The following is a 22,934-nucleotide window of genomic DNA, read 5'->3' as shown; positions in this document are numbered from 1 at the left end:
ACTGGTCTAAACTCTCTAATTGTAAGTACCCAAAGTATACGTAGATCCCTTTTGCGCAATGAGGAAGGGAGAGGGAGCGAACGAACGTTTAACGAACGGTAAATATTCCTCTTCGCCACTTCCGGAATTAATTTTCGGAGCCGCTTCTTTTGCCGGTTGACCGTGATTCTCGGTTTTTTTTTATTTTGTTTTATTTTTTTTTTTTTAAATTTTTTTTTGTAGACAACATCAGATTTACTATTGCTAATTTCACACGCACACACACACGTAAGGTATTGCTGTGTGTGCAAAGTAACGAAGAGATCCTTTTCTATATTTTTTCCGACTCTATTTGCAATAAAGAAGTCGTAGTTGCACGGAATTAGAAGCATTGCTCGCGTTTACACTGTACAGTTATATTTCAAACAGATTGCATGTAATCGCGTTCTTTTCTCACCGTATATTATAAACACAACAACGCTACGTATGTGTTATGAGAAAAGATCACCGCGTCGTTGCCACGTTATCTCATCTGTTTCATAATAATTCTTCCTCATCGTCTTCCGATGAATGTGGATGGAAAAAAAAATGAGGGCCGGGGTGATAAGACTGACAAGCTCGTAGAGCGTAAATTATATCATCATCGTTTGCGCGGGTGTGGTTATAAAATCTAAACTCCGTTAGATTTTGAACTAAAAATAAATTGTATTTTTGTATTCTTGTTTTCGCCGTAGTGACGATGAGGAAAAAGTGAAAGGAAGGAAAACGGAGTAGGCAAACAAGAATTCACAGAAATTGAAGTAACGGAGCAGCGGTATTATTAATTTGTTATTACGATGATCGAATGTAAACATCGTATGCGTAATTGTTGGTCTACATGTAACTAAAACAGCTGACCGATAACTTCTTTCAATTGGCACGTATTCGCTTGTGCTATCACATGCGTATTCTGTACTTGTACGTATGCGTTTACTTTTCCTTACACACACGATAAGCGAATTACATGTATATTATTAGGTATTTGCGAGTCAGCGAGAGAATTTGCTCGTCTTCTTTTTCGAGCTGCGATGTAATATAGGTTATTATAACATTAACCGCGGCGTCAAAATATGCTGATTTTGACTTTTGGCGGCGGCTCGTTTCAACTCTTTTATGTTGTATTAATTTTTACTCGGAGTTTATTTATTGTTTTTACCGTGACAAGGCATATAACGTGCAGAAAGAACATTTTCTTTTCCTATAATTGGTCCAAAAGACATCTTAGCTGTGAAAAGATAACAAGACGATAATTTTTTCTATAAAAAATATCTCCCCGTTTTTATTTATTTTTTTTTTTTCGAACGTTGTAAAAATATTTTACCAGATAATGTGTTTTATTTGAATTCTTTGTCGCGAAAGAATGTAATACACCACTACCGCGTAATGTTATACGTACCTGTGTGTGTTACGTGTATATACTGTAGCTTGCTGCACTTTACGATTTCGGTGACCTAGAAACGAAAAAATATAATATATACAAAATACAGAGTCTGCAATATTGCCTTACGTCAAGAATTCCGCCTCGATGCAAACCGTTCATTTTCAGTGACTTTAAATTATTATACACACATATATTACAAACAATGTTGAAATGATGGAAGGATGTTCTCTAAATATACAAAAAATGTGTGTAAAATAGTCGACGAGAATACTTACTACTATTACTGAAAGGGTTGACCGACATATCGACTTCGATTGTCCACGAGTACCTTATCTATAAATACGTCTGCAGCAGCGTCACGTATAATAAATACACAGATTCACGCGCGCGTAGATGTGTACACACCAGATTATAATACTCCTCGGTATAGCTCAGTTTGCATTAGTACCTAATCCCAACACCTCCGAGCCGTCGACCTAGTCCTAAATCAACCCGAGGCATCGCCTGCAGGACGAAGGAAGTTGGTATGCTACAGCTGCCGAGTAAACAATAGAATCAACGTTGTGTATGTATCGGGAAACGGAAGGATGAAAATGAAGGGTGGAAGGAAGGGAATCTGCCATCTTATTATTGTTATCGGGGTGCCTAGCTTTCCAAAACATACCAAAGATCATCTTTAGGGGATGCGATAGAAGTCTGCTGTGTTACCGTGTACTTGGGACACAATATATTGTGTAACGAGGTAACAAATTGCGGTTATACATGTATAATTACCGCAGTATCATACGGTGTACGTGATATGACAACAATTGTACGGGTGGACGAAGTTTTTACGTACGGCTATAAAGTCACTGTGAGTGAATTCTTATCAGTTTTCTTATTGTTGTTTCATGTTGTATTTGAGACAGCGTGTAACGAGACGTGTAACTTGAGTTTAAATCGCGCCTGCAGGCTTCGAGGATTATTATAATATTTTCATCGCATCACCTTTAAACTATCCTTTAAACTGCTGCCCCGCGGGAAATGAAACTAACGATGAACGATGACGTATTATATATAATATATTATTGCAGCTGGTGCTGTAATTGATTCGAAAAATTTGAATTTCTGCATAATATTATTTTTTACACAGGGAAAACGCGTGAACAAGTCGGGAAATTTATATGATCATGGAAATTTTTGATGGTGGAAAAAAAAACACATTTTATTTACATACTTGATGCTAAAATAAATAGGGAATTATATTACATAGAAATTGAAATACGGTTGTGATCCAAACCTAACCTAATCTAACTTCAAATCTTTCCATCGCCGCATCTTCAGGTGTAATTTAAACTATTAAATACGACACATAGGTAATAAAAAATCGAAGCATATTAAAGCTGGAACAGAGTCGACGACGTCTTCGATGATTGTCTGGCTCCTCGTGTAACCCGTGCAGCGCATATAAGTTGGATGGTTACATATTTACCGTTTTTATTATTATCATTATTATTATTATTGTCCTTAAGTAACTATTCGCTGCTGGTTACGCCTACTAGCGGCGTATTTGCCTAATGCAACAAGCACTACTCGTGACACGAATTAAAGCACTTATTCTACTTTTCGTACGTATACGCATGCGCGTAACGAACACACACCTGAAGGCTGGTGCAAGCATCTATTTTTCTTTCACACAACAATTCCGCTGCAGCGTTACACGTGACTTGTTTGTAATATGTACACGACGACGGCGGCGTTATCGGAAAGATAAAGCCCGCGTATTGACTCGTATTATTGTACTCTAGATTTTTTTTTTTTTTATCTTTGCGATTTCCTTTCACCCCCCCTCTTTTCCATGTACATACAACGTAAATACGCGTACGTAGGTATATAATACGGATTCACAGACCATTCTCGCTTACAGCTTCTCTTCGTCCAGCGATCGACGCTTATGTAAAACTCATACACCTATGTATAGTCACGAATCGTCGAAGAATCTCTGTCTATTTGATCAAATGCGACGATTGTTCATTGTTTCACCATCTTTTAAATTTAACGTCGTTCACGACTTGTTTTAACGATTGATACTTTTCTTTTCTTTTCTTTTTTTTACATAAGTACTTTGCCTTTATATTTTTTATTTTTCGATTTATCACTTACGACCGACTGACCTAGATAGTCTCTATTCTATTATAAACGCACTGCCCTACCTATCGTACTTTGTACCAACTGTCACGTGCTTCTTATAATTAATTCATTTCTTCGTCGACGACGACGACGCGGCATTACGACGTTGCGACAACTCGGAGAAGAATGTTAAAAATTATTACTGGGGTGTGGTTCTTATATATATATGTGATTCTTAACAATTTAGAAAAAATTTCGGTCAGTACTTCGTGAAAAAATTAAAAATATCTTGTTCGTTCGTACCAACAGTTCTTGAGTTTTTTTTTGTTTTTTTTTTTGTTTTTTTCTAGAGTTCCTTGGGTATCAAAATGACGATTCGGTTTTCAAAATATTCTATTTTTTCCCATTTTTCCCCAAAAACGAGGGATTGAAAAGAAGAAGCTGCAAAAAACAAAGAAACCTGCCGCAATGCTCAGAACTATTCGAGAACTGGCCAGAATTGTCAATAAAAATCATTTCACGCCCCAGCACCGTGCGTTCTGCCAATGTCTCGTTATTACATCCCTGTCGCGATATATCGAGGTTACAAGTCGCGGGGTCCCTTCTCATATTTTTCTCCCCCTTCCACCGGCGACGACTCGTTTAAAGAAACCAATAGACATTGAATGGGCCCTATTTCACGGTAGTCGACCACCACCAGCCGAACCGGAGATGGATGAAACCAAGCAACGAACGTAAATCCCAATATTTCATCCCAGACACTGAATCAAACTCGGATTAGTATTCATCGTGACGCGAAAAGCTCGTGGATTATCCGCAAAAAGTCATCGCCGTTTTGACTTTTATTTTTCAAACCAAACCCTTCGCAAATATCTTGTAACTTTCTTTTTCGCACGCTCTCCTCCCCCTTTTTCTCCGACGTCGTTCATTACAAAAGAGAAAGGAATGGATTTGTTTTTATTTTTTATTTTTCTTCGTTCAGGATATGTTTTCTTTTTTTCTTCCAATCTTGTTATTACGTTTAATTCAAGGTATAATATCGTATGATTTTGCAAGTCTATATAATCATCGTTTGAGAGATGGAGAAAATTTTGGAGAAATTTTTGGAGAAGGCGCGTGTTCCGATTTATAGTCAGTTAAGCACTGATTAGATTGATGATTGTTTTGTATTCTAATAACAAGAGTGTAAAGCTTAACAGTTTAAAAAATTATTATGGTTAATTTCATTGAAATGAAAGTGACGGCGTTAAAAGACAATTTTAATAATACGAGCCGTTGTCCATACAATAAGCAATTCTTTTTATGTTATATCCTAAACGGAAACCTGATCGAGATTATTTGAGAGAGACGGACAAAAAGCTACACACCTACAGAAACACGGAAATTGCATTTCTTCTTTTTTATTCTCGCAATCAGACAAGGTGAATTTTTTACTTTCTGCTCTCGTCTGCACGCCTTGGTCAAATATCGTCAGAATTTGTGTACTCAAGAGCAATTCAGTCCCGCGGAATTTCAGTTATTACATGCACCGACATGCACGTTAAATACATATCCACGCCCTCATTCGCGATGTTATGACTTTTCTTCTTTTGTTATTTTGCAACGTCGGCTTATCCGGCAAAACGTGACCTAGGAATGGAATCTTGGACGTGTAACGCAAAGAAAAACAACCGGCTACAGAGAGATTGCGTCGTTGTACAATTTGTCTCATACAATGATACAATAATTTATGTGATGTATCCGAGAGTGACGTGGCAAAGAAGAAAAGAAGAAAAAATGGATACAAAAATAAATTAGTTTCCATATTATTAATATTTCGTAATCATTACAAGTTGCCTTTACTTTTCCGTCAAGTGGGATGAATTAAAGTTAAAATAAAACTTCGTTGTTTCGATGGCATATTTTATCATTTACACCCATTTTTGTCCTAAAAATTAGTCGGTCTGATAACACACACGTTTTCACAAGTTTTTTTCGTTTTCTCTCTCCCTCGCTCTCTCTCTCTCTCTCTCACGATCAGCTTGTGTGTATTCCTATATCCACATAGTACATGTAATACGCACACCTTGTAATCATCTTGTACATGCGTGTATATATATATATATATATATATATATGTATACTCGTATATACTCGTGTAAATTTATTTCGTAGGTGTAATCCTGTCTTCGGTAGTTATGTAGGTTATCGAATAGCGTATCTCTCTTTGTTGCGTACAACTTGATAAGAATGAACCAAATTACTGAGCAAAGTGTACGTTATAATATACGGACGTAACATCGTAGCCTGTGGCAATCACGTTCAATCTCTTTTCATCTTCAAATAGGTATGAATTAACATTCCGTATCAGTCATACATACGATACGCTTGTAAAGTTACGGTAAAAAATGATTTTAAATTATTCTTAATAATTATAACAAATTATTGAGAACAAATTTCACAGTTTCTTTAATCAAACAATTTATTCTCAATTCTTTACAACGGTTCTCTCGTCTCACGATACGAATGATCTTCAAGTCGCAAATTCTGTATACATGTAATATTTAAAAAAAACAGGGTGCATTTTATTTTGAAATTTTATTGATTTAGCTGTTTATATGTCTTTTTTATTTGTGCGCACGTTTTATCTGCATTTTATGCGAAACTTTTATACGTATGTACTGAGCTGCTCAAGGACCGGTTAAAAAATTGTAAAAGGTTGTATGTTGAAGCACTTCGACGTGACGGTGAATAAAATCGGGTTACGAGGCTCGTTGTGGGAAAAAACTGAGGAAGGGACACGCGCGTGGAAAGTTTTTCTCTCTTTCATCCCGGACAATTTTTATTTTCGGTTTTTTTATTCCATTTTGTCCACTAAATATGCTCGTTCCGTTTATTTTACACCTGCTCTTTTACAATGTATTCTCATCGAAATTCGATCGAACGAGTCCGCCGAATTTATTTATACATGTACTTAGCATATAGAATGGGCTTTGGTAATTCTTTCAATAACGTGCGACGTCTTTTTCGACCTCGCCAAAGTCGTCGATTATTTCTAAAAACTGTACAGGATATACGTTAACATTTAACAAACTTTACCACGTGTAAGTTTTATTTTCTTTCTACCGTCGGTCTTCAAATCCACTCGTTTGCAGTTGAATTTCTAAAGTTGATTAAAAAACGACCCGTCGACGCCCGGTAGTATCGAGTTTCGACAAGAAGGGGCGGGGTTGAAATTCCGAATTTGAAAAGTTCCAAAAGTGCCTAATTCCGTATCATTTGGTGCCGAAACTTGAAGTAAAGAAATCAAACTTTTACTAAACTAAAAAGTTTCCAATTTTCCGAAATCCAAAAAAACTCTGAATTTGGCGCCGTCGGAACTTTTCAAATTTGGAATTTCAACCCTAACTGACAACAAAGCTCACGCGCGGTGTAAAATAATCATTAATATACGTTATGATAATTAATCCCCTTGCGTGTTAATCAATATATTTTCAACTACGATGGTACAAAACTAAATCTCGTTTCGAATACAAACTCACGTATTTAAAGCCGTTAAATACGACCGTCGATTCCTCTATAATATGAAATCTCGTTTTACACTCGGCTTCGCTGTCTGCTGTGGTGGTATTTTCGAAATTTTACCTTTGTTTTTTTTTTTTTTTTTTTTTTTTTTTGTTTGTCTCGAATTTCGTCGCCCCAGGGTTTCATCCAACATGCGGACTGCACAAATCCGCGGTTATACAAGAACGTACCTAGACTTGTATGAGCACACGTCGTAAGGGGTTGTTGGAGATCCGCAGACTCTGGGTGGATATTTCTTGGGCAAAACGAGGAGCACGGCAACAGCCGCGAGAGCTGCGGGCGAATCTGCTTCTCCGCATCCTCCGCTTTTCGACCACATCTAGAATCCTGTTGTAGAAATAGTCGTAAGCTATTTGGACTTTTTTTTTTTTTTTTTTTCTTTGTTACGTGTACGTACGTGCACGGTCTACATTGGAAGAAATGGCGAGAGGGAGAGAGAGAGAGTGAGAGTGAGTGAGATAAATTCGCGAAAGAAAGAGGGAATCTCGGGTCTTCGTCTCAACTCCTGCAGTCAATAACCCGCAGAGGACCGTCGTAAACCTTCGCCCTTTATACCCCGAACACCGATAACGAAGATTTCCAGTGGCGTAAATCCGCCAATTGCTGAAAAGCCATTCATTCCCCTATTCATTCATTCGTTCATTCATTCATTCATTCGCTCACTAGTTCGTTTCATTCCCTTAGATTCCTTTATCTCGTACTTGAGCCGCGTGCAAATCTTCATCTTCGTTCAACACCTTTCTTCCTTGTTTCGTTCCTAAAGAATGTAAATAACAGTAATGGAAATGGAAAAACAAATATGCGAGAACATTTATTTGTAAATAGAATGAAAATCGTTCACAAATGATAAGCTGTAAAAAATAAAAAACAAACAAGAGGATGCATGTTGCGGAAAAATCGCTAATTCGCATCTTTTTGACTTTCGGAAATTTATTACACCGTTATAAACAAAACAATATACACTAATTATAAGTCATCCTAATATTGCGTAATAATAAATTTTTCTCCGTTAACGATACCAACTTCAGCCGCACTGTAAAAACTAATCTTGCGGCAATACGTAATTTTTTTCTGCTTTTATTTTTATTTCGTTTTGTTTTGAGTTCAAAAACTTTTTTTCTTAGACAGATTTTAACCAAGTTGAAGATAGAGTAACGTTAATGTCACGAGCTATTAAAACAAAAATTAAATCACTGTTTTGCAATTTTAGAATGAAAATTCAAAGGAATTATGCAAGTTTCCGATGTGTGAGCACGTATAAGTTTTGTTTTTTCACGGTTCATTCAATTTTAGATAATCCTAAAACAACAAAATTACGCAACTTTGGTTAAAACGAGCCTTTATATCAACGTTACGAGTTTTAATCTCAAACATTTTTAATGCAACCTTATTTTATATCCAACCTTTTATTTTATTTTTCCTTCTCCGCTTATCAGAATAATAATAATTGTTGTACGTTCGTCGGGAAAAATTAATGCGATGATGCGTTATGAACTCATTTTCAATTTTCTTCCTCACCTGTATAATCCACGTAATACGTACGATATATACATATATATACCGGTATTAATCGTATATATACATAGGTGTATGTAAGAATTAGCGCAAGAATTATAAATTATCTGACAAAATTCAGCCCTGCCAGCCACCCTCCGTATTATTCTTTTTTTTACTGATTATTTTCACTTTCTTAACTTATCTTATTATAAATTTCGCTCAGCGCTGCGCCGATAATTCAATATGAAGAATGTTGAAATTAATTATCTTATAGGTATATTGACGCGTCTGTAATAATGACGCATCGATTAAACATTATAATTTGAATTCTGCAATCTACCCGCTTCGAAACTCCGCCCGGTGATACCTTATTTAATATCCCGGGCAGCTTTGTCACCTCTTGCTACAATGATCTATAAATATCGGATTTTCTTAATTGAATCTTGCTTAACAATTTTTTATTTTTATTTTTTTTATTTCTTGCCTCCATTTTCTTCTCCTTTTAATGTATAGGTATGCACACATAGCCTTACAATTCCACCACGCCATTGTGATGACTTAATTATGTTCTTACGCAACATCGATTTTTTTTTTTCTTTCCGTCACTAATTCGCTTTTCCTTCAAGTGTTTTCATTACACGATGCTTCTCCCATTTTATGCTTTTGTAACGACTGTTCCATTTCATATCTTACTAATTATGTTATCCGAGAGCGAATTTCAATATTCTCGTTGTCAGTCATAATACAATCGTACGTAGACCGTATGTCGATATTCCCGGTATTATACGAATATTAGCCGCGGATATACGATCGTTATATCGTCGAGTAAGCGATATCGAGAGACTTTATTTCTCTACGGTTTACAAATCTCCCGACTATCGCGAGCAGATTTTTCCCTCAAAATCAGAGATTGAAATCACTCGTTTGTCAGATATGACAATTACTAGAATATATGAAAAAAATCTGACTTGCTGGTAGGGACGTGTAACATTGAAGCCGCATCTCTTCAGCATCTATCCATCCGTACACCGCGGACGCAGAGATAATTGATATCCCGTACTTTTTTTTGGAGTTATAAATATTTTATTTTTTCATTTTACTGTATATTTAGTATTTGAGTTATATATAGGTATGTAGCTGTGCGATATCGATAGATATCAATACAATGACTGAAAAAACTGTGAATCCACTTATAATCGACGATGATAATTCACTTTTCAGTCTGATTGTAAAATACACGGCGATTCGATTATTCTTTCCTAATGTGCGGGAAGGAAGAGTAGAATTCGAAAATTGAACGTAAATTTAAAACACGATGTAACAGACGCGTTGTGCAAATCCTGAACAATCACTTTTGTTTCCATTCAACCGTTTCGCACAATATATAAAACGAAGAAATGAACGAGTGTTTCTTTTCGAACGCCTTTGCTGATTTATTTTTATTTTATTTTATTTTTTTTCTCTCTTCTCACCGATCATATATCAATAGCGCATCTGTTTTCAATTGCTCTAATCGATTGGAACGCTCGTTCGTTGTTACAGGCACATACTCCGTTACTAGCCGGTGACACGAGACACGTAAGTAAAATATAAGTCTAAACCCCTGATTCGTAGCAGGCCAGTATAGATGTTCTGCATTATGCTCTGAAGTGGAGCACGAGATGATAACGATTATTGTTTATTGTTGACTTGATATGGGTTTAAAAATGTCAATTCCTTGTTGTAGTTGCACTCATTTTTATTCACACTTATCCATTCGGTTGTTCTCCGAACGTCGACGCATGAAACGAATGATCGTAAAAGTGCATTGCATGTGTGCGTGTGTTGATATTACAGATGTATGATATTATATATCAACAATATCATTTTTTAATTTATCATAGAAAATTATACGTCCATTTTAATTTTCGGAATTATACTCTATCGAAACTTCATTTTTCTGAATTTTTCTCTATCGTAACTTGAATTTTCGGAATCTTGTACTTCGGAACTTTTCAAACTCGGAACTTCAACCCTTTCCCCTTTTTCGCACTACGATCATCGATTCTCCAAGTTTTCACGATTTCAACGTCTATTTGGAATAGTTTACGTAAAGCCAACACGTCGGTTTTCTCTACTGGCGTATACGTAACGTGCAATAAAGGATCCAGGCTGCAATGTAGAGTAAGACCACCTTTGTTACTTGGCCTCTTAACGTTATCGCACGTCGAATTCATTACCCAGACTTTATCCAATGAATTAACTCTTATCGGTTCTAATATCTATGGTCGCTGCTTTCCATTCTACCGCTGCCGCGGCTGCAGTTTGTCGTAAAAGGCGAAACTTTTTTGTGAAGATCTAAGTAGTCGATAATGGGAATTCTTATCATTTACTCGCACGTATGTCTTCTTTTTTTTCATCATCGATCTACGCGTTGTAACAAATTCATACTGTTGTAAAATATGTATTTCTGAATCGTTATACGTTGCATCTCTTTCATACTCGCGAATCATTGTTTAAATTTCAGACAGTATTCAGGCGAGAAATTTCAGTATATGACAATAATATTTTGAATAAAATCAAGTAAGTTTGTCGCATTCGACGAAGCGAATATCTTTGGTCAAATTTCAGCTGGAAATGGTATATTATAGATGTACAATATTGTAAACAAGATTACAACCGGCAATGCAAGACGGCATTGAAAAGACAAATTGTCGTACCCCATTTGACAGGGTCGCTGGGATAAGAGAAGCGATAATTGATAACGGCTGTATCATGTTGTACAGTGACATTAGAGTATAATAGGATTCTCTCGTATCTCGACAGCTGAGCGAGGATGAAGAGCAATTCAACCACGAGGAGGAATTTAACCGAGCGAGGGTCGTCGAGTCAATTTTCTATTCGTCTGGGTATCCAAAATTTTACACCGTCTTCTGCAAGCGTCCCTGAAATTTTCCATAGATTCGTAAACCGTGATGCGAAAATCAATTTGTTACTGTTTTTTCTTTTGTGCCCAAAATTTTTCTTCTTGTGCGGTTCACATATTTTCCTCGCTTGAAATTGATAATATAGTGTATTACGAAAATGCAATTGTTCTAATTAAGCTCAACTTGACGAACTTCGGTTACCGCATCTTCCTTTCGATCTGCGTTTCATAATTTCTATATCGATTATTTCATTCTGTTAATAAATTAGCGAAATAATTTCTTGGATTAAACGTCTGTCTTGCAACGATTAGGTTGACGAATTTGCAGATTGGCTAGGAGGTACCGTCGTGTTCACCGTCACAATTTATCGGTTAATCGTGAATTGAAACGCGGCGATGGAATTCTGATAGCAACGACAATTACGCGAGTCGAAACGCAGAGTGATTAGCTTGGGTCAGGTCAAGGGTGAGCAACTTAATTCGAGATTTAGAAACTGAATTATCCGAGTCTCTCCACCGCAACCCTTAAATTCTGGACCGAGTGACGGGAGGTAATATTGTTGAGAAACGCGCGATTATAAGGGACGATGGTTAACCTTTGTCGTCCTGGTTTAGAAAGTCACGCCTCGAAAATATCTCGCCGATTAATTTACAATCCGTTTTCGCAAACGAGATTCGCGCTCAGAGAATTTTAGAATAGTTACCGTAACTTATTTTTATTAATACATTGCAGTGTTTTTCTTTTAAATTTATTAGATACGTGTATACGTATAATGGATACCAAAGCGATCGCGAGAATGAAGAAAATACAACGATCGTTCGTTCTTTAATAATTCGCTAATTTTTATACAGCTGTGCAAATTTTTTACGCACGCGGTTTTATCGTTATACCTACTTGCATTATCGTTCACGGAATTGATTGCACGGTAACCAATGGAATGTCTAGAATTTAATTGGCAACGATTCAAACGACTATTTGTTCGTTATCGAATATTTCGCGAAAGGTTGGATCGTTGAAATTGAAAGTTAATTTTTGTTTTTGGTGTCTTGAGTACAAGCGATGGAATTCGACCGTCGTAAAGTAGTCAATACATAATTAAACATGTCGATTGGTGTAAAAATCACATGGAAAATCGATGGCTGTAGAATTAATTATAAGTCGGATAGGAATTTATCATCCGGAAATTTGATCTAGAATCATACGTACAGGGAATCATCGTGGAAGATTTTAATTACCCGGACGATGTTAATATATATATATATATATATATATATATATAGGTATGTATAGGCATAATGGCGAAAGTAAACAAAAGCTTCGACATCCAGTGTTGCGAATTGATTAGAAGGTATCGATGAGGGATGAGTGTAAATACGGGTTTTAGGGTGAAAACCGCATCTGCAGAACCTTGCACGCAGCGAATGAACGCTTCAATTAGCGAACGAAAATCTGATATATATTTCAAATGAACAAACGGTTCCGATCCAATTGTTCGTTTACTTGTAGCTCACTTCATTGAACGGTGTACCATGTTGAAGTTAGTAACGTTCACGTAACGAAACATGATGGCATAAATAGTTGTACAATCTCAGAACAACTTTCAAGGAGTTTGCTTTTCAAAGTATGAGCATGCTTCCTTTTTTATTTTTTACTGACTGAATTTCAGACGATCCTAAGGCTGAGAAGTAACGATTTTTATAAACGTGCATCGATAAAGTAACGTTACAATTTCAACCTTATTGAATAGTGCCATGAAATATTGTTCAGTCGGGAATTTATGCAGGAATATCTGCTACAAAAACGACGGAAAATGTGCTGAGTGTTTCTTTGATTCTATGAAGAATGCGTCGGCTGTATAATCCGATAAAAACTAAAAACAACGTATTAACGAAAGAATTATGAAACGAAGAGGCTGAACAATGTGTGAATGGAGGTTAATCAAGTTTAATTACCTACATACGTCGAGACAATGTTTCTCTCAATGTGGAGAAACAACTCTACGAATCCAACGAATTTGCAAGAATAAAAGCTCAGTATTCTGCCCACATACTACTTTTTGTTTTTCTTGATTAAATTCTTTTCCGAAATATTCCTAAAAGCTTTTTATAGGGGTGACGACAGACCGGAAAACCGGGAATAGTCACGGAATGTCGTTTATCGGGAAAAGTCAGGGAATTATAACGGACCATAGGGAAAAACGTACTTTTTTGAAAAAACTAACTTTCGAAAATGGTACTGTTCATTTTCTAATTATTTGCGTGAAACGAAGCAATACTATGTGTTTTTTACATCCAAATTTATGTATTCAAAGTCCACAACTCTTCGAGCTTTTAATTACAAAAGCTTCCTAACATTATCCAAGTTTCGTGGGAAAACGTTAGGGAATTTGAAATTTTTTGACGGGAAAAATCAGGGAATTTTGTTTGAGAAAAATTGTCGCCGACCAGTTTAAAAATGTTTGAATTTAAATTTGGACAGTTTACCAATTATTGAACCAATAACAAGTATTTCGTTAAAAATTCTCGCTTCTTTAATTTCTTTTTTTCATATGTACAAGTTTATTTTCAACAATATTCATCAGCACTTGACACTCACTGCAGTCATTGAGATTCTAAACCCCTGTTTCACGATATTTTCGTTTTGAGGTTTTTCGGACTTACCGCATGGCTTTACGCATCTCCGACATCAACATTGCACGATATTACAATGTGTAAACCGTTCAAGGGAATAGTTAATTTAATATTAAAAATAGTTAATTCCGCATATAACACACCGATATTATACTCACATATGCGCTTGTACCAGAAACTATCACGGTGCCGGTTATGGTGTTCGTAGGTAGATAACGGGGAAGTGTTCTTTAGCTGCTCGAATTGACGCCCCTTCATCCCGTAATCGCGTTTCATGCAATACCAAGTTTCCTCCAACCAAATGGTTTTTCCTTCACCTTCTCGTACCTTCCCGCATGCATCTTCTGATATCGCCGCGTCTCGTAAAGAGCGGATGAAAAGAAGGACGAAGCGTCTGACACAAGGTACACATCCGCCAACTTTTACCACCTCGATTCATCCCCGCCCCGTTTTCCGCGGTGCAAGAAATTTGCATGCAAAACGCTTCTTCTATTCTGTACGCTGCAATCTATTTTATTCTCTTTATAGAAACGCTGTTCGTTCCTGAATTCGCGCGCCTCTCGCCTGTTCGCCTGTTTTTTTTTTCCTGGTCAGAACGAACGCGCGAAGCTCTTCAAAAAGAGATGACAAAAAAGAAAAAGAAAGCAAAACAAAAAAAAAAACTTAGCTGCAACTATTTTCAGATTTTACCGCAATCGAAAAATATAGTTCCAGGTAGAAAATGAAAATTAGTTTTCTAGCTGTTACCGTAAAGTCTAGTATCCGTTTCTATTCTTTCTCATTACGAGCGCTGTTGCCATATTTTCATGTAACTGTTGCGAAAATTTAACGCTTGTGCAAGAATAAATTGACGTTAAAGCCTCGTTTAACTAAAAAGGTAGAGTAAACCTCGCAAACTGATTTTGCGTTGCAATTACCAAAAAAGTATCGACGATAGCGCAAAATGGTTACGCGTACCTCGTTTTTCGTTATTCCAACAATGTTCGAACAGTTTTTCTAACGATACCTGTTGTACTGAATTCTTCTAGTTACCGTAACGAATGAAATTTTTCTCAGTGCAGTTTGAAACATTCGCTTTTACTATCTCTTGGCATAAACTTGCGCGTAATGCACACAGATGAAGCGGAAATATTGTTTAAAAAATTGTTCAACATTCTCTACCATGCATAAATCTTGTCTCGAAAGACGAATGGATGATTTTTCTCTTGAAATCTTGCAGTTTGCAACGATTCACTGGATTCTTACTAAGGAACTTTCCAATTCATCCGTGAATGTAATTTAAGATAAATTCATTGGACAGATATATCTGTATATACGTACCGAAGAACGGGATGAGAGAGAGGAAGAGAAAAGCAAAGGGCTGCCTAAAATAGACGCATATCTCAATCCTGAATTATGTATCGGCTTAATTGGCTAAAAGGATGAAACGAAATGGAACGGAACGATATGAACAGAATATGCGTGCCACGTATTCCCTCCGGTTTCTCCCCAAGAATCTTTCCCCGTATTTTCCATTTCATCCGATTCTCTTCTCGGCGGCTGCAGCCATTGAATTATTGCACGAAAAAAGAGGAGAAAAAACAAAGCCTATCTTTAATATCGTGAGGGTGACGTAGGATTCGTCTGATTTAGCAAAAGTTGCGATCAATTTAGCGACGACGAATATAAAAAACTGCGCTGCGCAATTTGTTCTTTATAATGTTTTTCACTTTTTCAATTTCGCTGCGAGGATATATTTGAATATTACTTGATATTTCTAGAAAACCGCGTATAAAGAGGAGAAAAAAAAAAAAAAAAAGGAAAGGAAAGAAAACTTTGGTAACGTACACAATCACTCGCTAATTAATTTTCCGAGAGTGAAAAACTCCCGATGTTGCATCAAGCTGGGGGGCGTAAAAGTTGTTGAGGTATTCCTTCCGTGAACACAGTTGAGAGTGGACGTTAACCGTGGAAGGAAGGGGGTTAAAACAAACTAAAAGATCCTCTTTACGGTGAGGAGAAAAGAGACTGCGGCTCGGGGATATTCGCGAGGTGGAGACGACCGACCTGCTACTTTGATGAATATTTATTGAATCGCACCCCGCGTTCTGTGTAAGCTTCTCGAGATGATGTAGCTTTAACCAAGTCGAGCAAACTTCCAACCGGCCCTCTTATCTTCCCCTTCTACTTCTCCTCGCTTTATACCCTGCTAAAACAACTATTTTTCTTTCACAAGTCTATGTTATAGCTGCATTTTTGTATAACGCGCTTAAAATTTTTACGCCATTTGATTTGCGCGATGAAGAGTCGTCGGATATTATTTTTTTTTTTTTTTTCGTTTTTATCGGTATTAATGGTCGTAATTCAGTCTATAGGTAGAATCTGGTGTTATACGTGAGTTCGTTTACTTTTTTCCGCAAATTTCATCGCCTTCGTTTGTTGCGATATTATCGCCCAGCCTTCCTGAAATTTATTTAATAAATACAATATAGAAATCCTTTCAGAATTAAGCGATCAGAAACATTATGTCCAGGTCCTTGATTAGAATAGACGGTACGTTATGCCTGTGACACAAATAATGCAAGATGAACGACTACTTTGGATCATCGTTCTATATATACACATTTCTGTTTATTCGGATCCCCAGCTAAGAATTTTTCGTCGTGGTAAAAGCTTTTTTATTGATACTCTACATCAGCCTATTTATGCACGATCGAATAATACGCTCGATAATAATTTTTCCTTCCTTTTATTTTTTGCGTGTCGTAGTAAATATAAGAATTCAGAATTAGGCGACGATTAGGCGTGATGATAATGATGATTATTATCATTTTACCGCGTTCTAACGGAGCTGCTTGAGTGAAGTATTAAGTATGCCTTTTTTCACAAGCGCGGAGCGCCGGTTTCATTCGATTTATGATGATAAATATATTTGTGGGAGGTGAGATTAATATTCAGGACGGGGCATATTTCTTCCCTTACATTTCTCTTCCCATTTTCTTTATCCCTTTCAAAGCGTTAAAGCTTCTACGCATTTGCGGGGATTGAGACACTTGAGATTTTTTCTCATTTTAATTTCTCCCAGCTTCTGCAGCCCGGCTGGCATTACACGTAATTGATACATGAATATATTATTGTGCGAATTTTCTCAGGATTCGTCGTATCAAGAATTTCCCACGATTTTTACCACTCCACATCTATTTTCATAACTACAACCCGATTTTAAATTAAATAAATATTATTAAGTTTGTTTTTGCAACATTAGTTTCTGTTTCACGTTGCTGCAAATTCTAATTTCCGAAATCCATAAATAATAATGCATAAAAAATCTATGCATGAATTTAAAAATGATCGAATAGCTTACGAATATTTAAAATTTTAGCGAAAAGTGAAATTTTTCCATGTCAAATGAATGGGAAATGAATATAAAATGAGCGATCCTTTAGAATTGAGCATGAGAGCTCATCTTTTGGGTGGATCTTTTTTCTATCAAGCATTAATATTTGGAGGAAAGGGAGAAGGGTAAGATCATTTTTTTTTTTTTTTTTTGAACCACCCCCGTATATACAATATATATTCATTTCTTCGTTTGGAGTAGTTTTTAGTTCATAAATTACAACTTCAAAATATCGTATTTAAGTTCTAACACGTCAAAGCGGATAAAAGGAATTGGGCATTTCAGACAAATGTGAAAAACAAATGTCATATAATTCATGTATAAATACTGAAATCAGGAATGTGTGCATCATTATGAAAATACTTGAGTTGCAAAAATAATCACTCAAAACTCTCACCTAGATTCAGAGTGGATATCGTTTTTTTTCGTTCGTTTTTTTTTTTTTTTCCTTGCTTGAAATTTTTGTTTTTCCTTCGCTTCCGCAGACGGCGTTCCTTCCAATTCGCGCTATAATTGCACAGGCGGACTAAAACACGTAATTATCCTAAAGTAGTTTTCATCTTCCATGTGTATATATATATATATATATATATATACACACATATATCTTATATCTCATATCTCATATCATTTTGCTCTGCAAGTTTTATTCTTGTCCCACTTTCATTCACAATGTTTTCCTTCCTCGCTCTGTTTTCGACAAATTCATTCGGATTGTGAGTTGAAAAATTGTAGCGTCAATTTTTCCTTCCCTCATTGATCAAACGATACAAAATTGATTGAAACACCGCTGCGCCTTGTTCGTTTACTTTATGGTCGGTGTAGGTAAACGATGAGGAGGAAATGTGTAAATAAACCGAATGAAATATGTTCATCAGGAACGAAATTATATCTATGCATGCGCATCTTACAATTAATCATATCATACCGTAAATTTTTTCCTCATCAGTTGGAGATGTGTTATTATTATTCATTCGTTTTTTTTTTCTCTCTACTCTACGATTCTTCAATCAATACGACTGTTTCAATTATTAAATCCAGATAATCGTACTGTCAGTGATATTAATAACGATAATAATAATAATAATAATAATGCTTATAATACAGTTAATGACAATTTTGTTGAAAATCCGCACGGAATACGTTGGTCAGTGAATTTCACGCGAATGAATTGTCACTACAATGCGACGTGTAGAATATTTTCTGCACCTCATTAGAGAGCAACTCCTGCTTTAGTCGCATGCATGCATTATGCATTATGCATTATATCATATTAATAAAGGGTGTATACGTATAACCGTATATTGTTTCGTCAATAAAAAAAAAATGTCGTGCCCATGACTGCAGTCTATAATATGAAATAAGCGTTCATATGCTTAAATACATAGTTCGAATTACATATTTACAATATATATGTGTGTATATATATATATTTTATAATAAATAAAAATACAAAGGCGATATTGAGGAGGAAGTAAAAGCATGACCAACAAAAATAAGTGGAAGGAGGTTGGCTTGCAAAGTAAATTGTAAATCAGCACGGTTCGGATTAATGGAATAACAGTTTCGGCGTGTTAATAGTATTCGCAAGTTTAAGTAACGACTGAGAAGTATTTCGAGAAAGTCATCGGGCGACTACAGTCCGAGTAGGAAGTGCAGGAAAGTGGAAGGGATGGGGGTCTTTGTAAAACGGGACATAAAGTGCATTAGGAAAATTAAACCACCTCCACCTTTGCTACACTGTGTAGTGTGTACCTAACAATAAGCATACCCAAACGCATACATATCCATATATGCATATGTACAGGGTGTCCCAATTTAAAAGACGCGTTACGCATCGTAACTGGTGATGCTACGGAGGACGGACCAGTTTTATTATTTTTTTTTGGAATTTTTTTTAAATCGAATCATACATTTATTTTGAGGCGCGGAAAGCTCAAACTCCCCGTGTCTTGATGAATTTAATTTTCTTGTCGTATCTTGCGAAATATTCACTGTATGAAAAAAAATTCGTCCTAAAGTTGCACATTTACGATTAAAGAATATTTGAGTTGAAACAAAAATGTATGATTACATTTTTTTTAAATCGGTCCGTCCTCCACAGCATCACCAGTTATATGATGCAGGACCGCAGAAACGCATCCTCTTAAATTGGGACATCCTATATGTGTATAATTTCAGCACCCTGTACAAATACGCAAAAACACCCTTCAGAAGCCGTCGACCCTTTACCAAAGATTAATATAAAACAAGGGCGTAGAAAATATCGTACACGTTGCATTGCAGCGTTAATTCGTTCAAGTGATATTCGCATACGCTAAAATTCCATACAGAACAAAAAATTGCAACGAAATTATCTTTACTACAAGAATTATTATTAATTATAATTATTAATGTCACCGACAGTTCGATTATCTGTATTTATCGTCGGTTATTTGACACAATCGAATTGATATGAGAAAATAATTCTTGCGCAACGTAGATAGCTGAAGAAAAATTGATACTATACATTTATATTACAATATGTATTTTATGAATCATTCTATACGTTTCTGTGTAATCTCAAACTCCCTCGAGCGGTATTTACATACACATGTATATATATGCTACACATGCATATACCAGGTATAATATTTTCCGACTTGGGGAACCGAAGTAACGAGACTGGCTGAACTGCGTAAAAGGGTGGGACGAGAGTGCATGAAAGAAAAGAAAAGAAAAAAAAAAGCAAAGCAAAGGGGAAAAAGAAAAAACATGAAAACCCGTCTGAGATCTCGTCTCAACTACGACTTACAAATAGACGGGATGGACGGTGCAGGTAACACGAGATGACGCGACGACTCGCCACGCTCTGCATACCGTCTCCTCTCGCGTTTCTCGATTTTAACTATGTATTACGCGTGTCGGACTATATGCTTCCATATTTATACGCATACGCGTATGTATGTATGTACGTTTATACGTCCATCGCGAAATCGTTTTCGTTGCGTGACGCGACGCGAAGTGTGACATTGCGCTGCGTTCATGGGTGGAACGAATAACTAAAACACACGCAGTTTCGTTGCTCGGCGAAACTGTTGATAAGAATTTGCATTATGATGTATGTAAGGTATAAACGTGCGTCGTTTGAAAAAATATACATTCCGTTTATGCGGATATTTTTTTTTATTTTTTTTTTTTTAATTTGTTTATTTATTTATTCTTTTGACTTATCTATTACAGTCAACGATGTTATCGATCTGTTGATGTTGTTATATATTTACTTGGATATACGTAATATGCGTGTAAACGAAGACGAATATCGTTTATTGTTATACAATTGAAACACAATATGTATATTTCTTTTCATTATATCTGGTGCTGCTGACTGTTTGAAAATAATGAAACATTTTTTTTTTCACGCTAATTACTGTACTTTCACACAGACCAGAAAATTTTTATAGACGATACAAGAAGCAGGTGTAATATAAAACGCATCAGCGGCAGCAGCGGTTGCATTATAGGTATAATATTGATCTGTATCACAAGTAGGTACAGCGTGTATGTGTAATAATATCTAATCGCGAAACGTAGCGTCATCAATTATTATCGTAACTTTATAGAAACGTAATAATAGCCGTAGTTTTGCAGCAGGTTATAAATGATGTATGGAATGCATTTCCGTAAACTGCATCGGTATAATACCCGCGACGTGCGGCAAACTGCAACGGATGCTGTTGAAGAATCCCAACTCGATCCTACCTAACAATAAGTACGAATTAGTGCATCCATTATGCCGTTATATATATATATATATATATATATATATATATATATATATATATATATATATATATATATATGTATATACTTATTAATTACCCACCGACCGTTGCTGATGCAGCAGCAAGCAGTAATTATGTCATGTATTATGTGATACGTAATAATTAATTATCGGGGAAAACGCGGATACGTGGTTATATCTGCCGTTGTACAGAAAATGAAATCGTGGAGGGATTTTTTTTTTTTTTTTTTCGTATAATTGTAATGTATTTTTTACACTTATTACATTGTAATGAATTCTTGTTTCAAAATTTCTACTTTTGCCATTTATTTTCGGACTCATTCGTTCAACGGGGTTATGAAAAAAAACTAGGCAAATTATAACGGAAAATCATACGGTTACGATAATATGACCTTGTTACATTGTTATTAATAAATAACACAATATTATTTAATAATATAACGTTATTACCTTGGATATTATTGCGTTGTTTTTGTTTTCTCATGCGATACGAGTAATTCTGCATTGAATAAAAGAGAATGTCATACGTGTACGGTATACAAATATGATGGCTTATTTATTCCAATAAAATAAATATTTGAGAAATTCCGGAACGGTTTACGAAGTGCACACGATGAGATAATATTTTCGCGAAAGAGAAAAAAAAATAAAAATTGTCAGTATATTTCTAAACGGATTTGCCGTTTCTTATTATTATTATTATTGTTGTTGTTGTTTTTGTTGCTCGTGTTGTTGTTGCGATGTTTTTTTTTTATACGCGTAGAATCAAGAAAAAACGTAAGAAATACTCATCGGTGTCACGTGACTACTGCCTGCAGATCTAGCTTGAATTACGCGGATTGCTTAAATTACTCGAATTACGGTGTAGAGTCGTTTTATATGCACATGTATTACACATACATACACGTATCGTACGTGTGTAACAAACGGTATACTATACGATTGTCTTGCAGACTCTGAAGTACTTATTACGAATTTTTCATCAGTTTTGTTCTACTTTTAGTATTCCTCTAATTCTACAGTAATTCATCGTTATTACTCATAATCCGCACGGCATTTATATATATATATATATATATATACATAATACGAAAAAATATATCTTTCATGTACGCTTCCTATGTATTACAATAAGAATGACCTATTTTATAAAATGTATCTTACACGCACGTGCTGTGTGTTGTAACATTATATGGATATATGTATCTATATATACAAGTCAGAAGGATAGGAGAAATTGTGTCGAATATGTGCGTACATCGATATATAATTTTAGCAATATATTGCGATGACGTAGCAACGACATTTCCTGCATATACATATATTATATTAGGGTGTGCAAAAGAAATTTTTTTTTTTTTTTTGTTCTGAAATGCCCGTTAAATTTTTGGTACAGCATCTCAAATAGAATGTCTTATCCAAACGTAAGTTCTTAATATTGTTATTTAGAGGTGCCGATTTTGTTTTTTCCAATTTCTATTTAAATAACACGTAAAGAAAATTGGGAAATTTTTGAATTTTTTTTTTCTCGTGAACGGCTTGACTTATAAACTACTTCGATACAGAGTTTTTTAAGAAATTTCACGATCTATAAAAACGATTACGAGATATTCGTCAAAAAAAATTTACATCGTCTTGAACATCTCTTAATCGATTAGATTTAGGAAAA

General features: G+C 35.7%; 1 protein-coding gene across 16 annotated transcripts in view; it reads left to right on the top strand.

Annotated features, from left to right (window-relative positions):
* The window catches only part of LOC107224692 (disks large 1 tumor suppressor protein), a 308,249-nt gene that overhangs the window by 213,007 nt on the left and 72,308 nt on the right, over positions 1-22,934 (top strand). For 12 of the 16 annotated variants that reach the window (XM_046733159.1, XM_046733119.1, XM_046733166.1 and 9 more), the window contains one exon: positions 10,112-10,147. The exons of the other annotated variants lie outside the window; for them this stretch is intronic. In XM_046733159.1, coding sequence (XP_046589115.1) covers positions 10,112-10,147 — 36 coding nt within the window. The remainder of the gene's footprint in view (positions 1-10,111; positions 10,148-22,934) is intronic. 16 annotated transcript variants of the gene reach the window in all.

This window comes from Neodiprion lecontei, chromosome 1 (assembly GCF_021901455.1).
Source record: "Neodiprion lecontei isolate iyNeoLeco1 chromosome 1, iyNeoLeco1.1, whole genome shotgun sequence".
NCBI lineage: Eukaryota > Metazoa > Arthropoda > Insecta > Hymenoptera > Diprionidae > Neodiprion > Neodiprion lecontei.
This window is presented reverse-complemented; position numbering and strand designations above follow the sequence as displayed.